Source organism: Pinus tabuliformis, chromosome X, assembly GCF_031772625.1.
Source record: "Pinus tabuliformis cultivar Carrire ecotype Pingquan chromosome X, CPIR1, whole genome shotgun sequence".
Classification (NCBI taxonomy): domain Eukaryota; kingdom Viridiplantae; phylum Streptophyta; class Pinopsida; order Pinales; family Pinaceae; genus Pinus; species Pinus tabuliformis.
This window is the reverse complement of record NC_142308.1, coordinates 1,027,961,300-1,027,966,018: the sequence shown is the minus strand read 5'-3', so window position 1 is coordinate 1,027,966,018 and position 4,719 is coordinate 1,027,961,300. Positions and strand designations below refer to the sequence as shown.

Sequence of the window (4,719 nt, the reverse complement as noted above, 5' to 3'; positions counted from 1 at the left end):
GTGAGTGGGGCTCTTTCACACCACTTTCCTGTGTCCTTCTTTGTCTTCGTGGTGTTTTTCTTTGCTTGCATATTCGATGGGATTTCCTAGATCACCTTGTCTTGGCTTTGTCCTTTGTTCTATGGTTTGGGGGGCCTTTCCCTTGTTTCAGATCCGCAGATCCAAAGTCTAGCTTCTTCTGTTTAAAATTATGCTTGATCTTGGCAGTGTATCGGTATGCGAAAGCAAGAGAGGAGATGTATAGGAACTCCATCTTGTCTTAGATGTATTTGTGTAGAAAACCGCAATACTTGAGTACTAGATGCCGCTCAGAATCCTTGATACCCACCTTCATGTGAAGGGTATGAAAAATATTTGTGAACTTTGACATGTCTTGGTCCCTTCCCTTCCGTAGTGTGGTCCAATTTATGTACTTATCTTCATAGCTCTTGACAGGGTAATACTTCTCCTTTATAGAATCTCGGAATGCATTCCAAGTGGGTGTGTTTGAAAATAGTGAGGGTTCCCTCTCGTCCTTTTTCTCACAGTAGGTTTCCCACCAGTCCTTGACGTGGGGGGCAACTTTGAACCGAAAAATACCCTTCCAATAGATTTAACCATCTATCTACGACGTATGCATCTATTTGGCCTTCAAATATGGAAATATCAAAGTTGACTTGTACCTTGAAGGGAGTGGTGCCTCCAGAGTAGCACTCGAATAAAGATGCATCACTTGTGGACATCCACCGAAGGATTTGGGCAAATTTATCCATCATCGCGTTCCTTTGTCACTCGAGGGCTTCTTTGAGCAATATTTTGAAGGGATCTCCTGCTCCCTTGTCTTTATTTTATTCCGCCATGGGAGGTCATTGGGGTTTTCGAGGCTAGTCTTGTAAATGTTCAACCAGTTTGAGCCTTAGCTCCTTATACCTTGACGTCATTGGGGACATGCAAAGAAAAATGGAGAAAGAGTAGACTGCTCTGATACCACTGATCTAGACTTATGCAGGAACGCAACATATAACATATATAAACATAAACACAGAGATGAAGCAGAAATAAAACTTCATTTCGTTAATATCGAAGAACTGAAATCTGCTTACATACAGAATGGAAATAAACTAGCTCGAGCGATGGTAGCTTATCTCTGAGAAGAGATGTGGCGGCTACATGCCTCTGAACTATGTTCTAGTGAGGCTCAAAGGCCTATTTATTATTGAGAAATAATGGAAAATCCTAACCATCCAAAAACCTAACCCTAGGAGATGAAGTGCCCAAACTATGGGCCATGTTTGGGTAAATTGGTACATCAACTTCTCGAGGTCGTAACTTTGGCATACAATCTTCTTTTGACTTGCACAATACCTCATTAGAAAGATCTATCGAGGACTACAACTTTCGATAACAAACGTCAATTAGAAACTCATGTTTTCACGTTTTCCAAAAACATCGTTTAGGGCCTCAAAACGGTTTGGAAGTTCAGGACCCGAAAAACTACCAAAAATAGTAAATTATGCTACAATTAAGGAAACTGACAAACAAAAAGAAATAGTGGTGGGGGTCCAAGTGGAATAGGCAGGTAGGCACCAATATCCTCCTGGATCAGACATACTTAGACCTATCTCAACCGCAGTGACGAGTAGTGTAGCTCAACTATTAAGGGAAATATTATGTGATTGTGCATGAGGTGACATTGTTTCTACACGATGTATTTTCGTGAGTGATTTCACTTTGATTCCTACAAAAAAACTCAACAAAACAACATATAAAAGGACATGAAAGGTACCTGCAAACAAACGTGAGAAGGGAACACTAAGACAAGTGGAAACGAGAAAGAAATTATGATCTAAACCCAGAGGAGTTGCCACTCCTGTTGGTTATTATTTCCTTCAAGAATGTATGAAAAAGATGAAATAACCTCTTGTTAGATGGTAACATGCAATAGGAATAATGTTAGTATAAAAATCAAGTTAAATCTATGATTCATAAGATAATAAAAATGCACGATTACTCATATGAAGCAAATAGACAAAGATATCATCTTAAAAATGAAACCCAATGGAAAGACAAAAAATAAATCCAGTGCTCGTAGAATCTACTATAATTTCACCTTGTTGTGTAAAAGGTTGCTAGGGGAGTAACTTAATCTCTCCCGAAGGATGGGCCTTCTCTATCTCCTCCTTCCTTTTGCACAAAAATGGAAACATAAACTTGCTATGAATGACTTCTGAATGTCCTCTTTTCCTTGTACTAACTCCTCTTTTTATAGACTTGAGTGGATAAGCTTTGCATGGAAAACCTTCCATAATCACTACTAGGTCACCTTAGTGGAAAACAATAAGGTGGAGTTGATGTTTTCTCAACCATAATGTGGCAATATCAACATGTGAGATCAAACACCATCAAATCCATCGACTGTGTAACGTTAAACGTGGAAGTTTCTGTCGCGTGACTATTTCACTAGGATTCACATGACTACACGAATTTATTGAAGAATATATGCATGATTAGTCAAAAACTATGTAATGGATGAAACTCCAATTTCTTATTGTCCATCTTCATATCGTAGGAATTTCTTTCACCGAATAATGTTTTTACTTATGTTTTAACTTGTTTCTGACATACTATTATTCTGCTATCATCTATATAAAAAGTGTAAAAAATTTTGAAATAACAAATATGATTAAAAAGTTATAGTTTAAACTAATTAATATTATAATAAGTTAACTTCATAATCAATATTGGACTGGTTCTGGGGAGCCCTGGACCGAGCGAGTGAGATTCGAACTCGAGATCTACCTGTCGGATTCTCTTAAGGGTTAAAGATGTCTGGACGTGGAAAAGGAGGCAAGGGTTTGGGAAAGGGAGGTGCGAAGAGGCACAGGAAGGTTCTGCGTGATAACATTCAGGGCATCACGAAGCCGGCCATCAGGCGTCTTGCCAGAAGAGGAGGCGTCAAGCGTATCAGCGGTCTCATCTACGAAGAAACGAGAGGTGTCTTGAAGATATTTCTCGAGAATGTCATCAGGGATGCCGTTACATACACAGAGCACGCCAGGAGAAAGACTGTCACTGCCATGGATGTCGTTTATGCTTTGAAGAGACAGGGCAGAACCCTCTATGGGTTCGACGAGAAGAGATATGAGTTTTCTCACACAGATCTGGTAACTGAAATCAAATAAGGGGTCATGCATGTAGCAGATCTGACTCCTTTCACAACAGACTGGGTCAGATCTTGCAGATCCGGGATGGATCTATCAGATCCGTCCATTTCCAGGCAGCAGAGCGGTGAAAATCCGCCAGATCCAGTATTCAAATCAGTAAACCTGGACCAGGTCTCAACAGATCGGGCCAAATATTGCAGATCCGTCCCGAATCTATCCGATCCGTCTAGTCACAGGCAAAAGATTGGCGGAAATCGGGACTTGATCAAGGTAGACACAGCGGATCTGAAGCAAATCTTTATCAGATCAACAGAAGGTAAACACGTTTGTGTGCAGATCTGGGAACGGATGAGTGTATTGGAGTTAAAAAAAGAGATCCAGGACAAACTGGGAATTCCAGTTGCAATACAAAATCTATTTACTTCAGGGCTCTGCTTGCAGGATCAATACACACTCCAGCATTACAGGGTTGCTAAGGACTCAACTATTATCCTCAATCTCCGATTGCGAGGGGGATCTAAGGGAGCTTCCTCAAAACCTACAGGTACCTATCGCGATGCAGCCAAAGGGAAAGAACCCCCAAAGGGGAAAGAATCTACAGTGGATAATGTACTTCCAGGGCAGTATATCGTGGATCAATCGCCAGAGAATCCCTCCATATCCCTGGATCTACCAGAGGTAAAGTACATATTCTCAAATCTACAAAAAAATGCTGTTATTTGTAGATTTAACGGTTTTTGGCCCAGAACCGATGCATTACACCAATGGATCCACACGGTCTGGACAGAAAACTGCCAAATACACATGTGCTCAAAGGGAATTTTTATAGTAACTTTCCTCGTAGAAGAAGAAAGGGAAAAAATTCTCAATCAAGGGCCATGGTTCTAGGGCAGTGCGGGACTTTTTGTTACCCCATGGTTCCCGGAGTTTGATGCCAATACTATGGCGGTATCAAGGATGCTAGTATGGGTTAGGCTGCATAATCTCCCGATACATTTTTGGCACTCCAAGGCCTTATTAGTTATTGGGAATACCCTCGGGAGAACGTTAAAGATTGATACAGAGAGACACATAAAGGGAATTTTTACTTTTGCTAGAATATGTGTCGAGGTAGATCTTAGCCAAGGATTACCTGAAAGCATCATTCTGAACTTCAACAACTCACAGTGGAAACAATCTTTGGACTATGAGAATACAGCTTTCAGATGCAGGGGATGTCAACAAACAGGTCATCTGTACAATGCATGTAAAAGCCTCAACAAGAGCAAGCCGCAGCAAAGGAAGCCCAAAGGATGGCAGAATATAGATGACGTAGCAAAGAAGAGAGCCTCGGAAAAGAAAGCCTCTTCGATATTAGAAGAAGTAGAATCAGAAGCAGAAGAGGATGATACCATCATAGAGGAAGCCGAAACAGGGAATCAGAAGGAAAACATATCAGAAAACAAGGCTCCGCAGTTTCATCCAAATCAGGCAGAGAAGATAAACGATGACCAGAATATGGGAGGGATAAAACGGCACCACCATTCAGACACATCAGATTCAGACAAGGAATCAGGCTCGCAGAAAGCTGAAACAC

The 4,719-nt window shown here is 41.0% G+C and overlaps 1 protein-coding gene across 1 annotated transcript; it reads left to right on the top strand.

Annotated features, from left to right (window-relative positions):
- The first annotated feature begins 2,755 nt into the window (after window positions 1–2,755).
- LOC149143259 (histone H4-like) lies at window positions 2,756–3,161 on the top strand. Its single transcript, XM_089451747.1, has one exon. The coding sequence runs from the start codon at window positions 2,805–2,807 to the stop codon at window positions 3,159–3,161; it is 357 nt and encodes a 118-aa protein (XP_089307873.1). The 5' UTR covers window positions 2,756–2,804.
- Window positions 3,162–4,719: the final 1,558 nt, after the last annotated feature.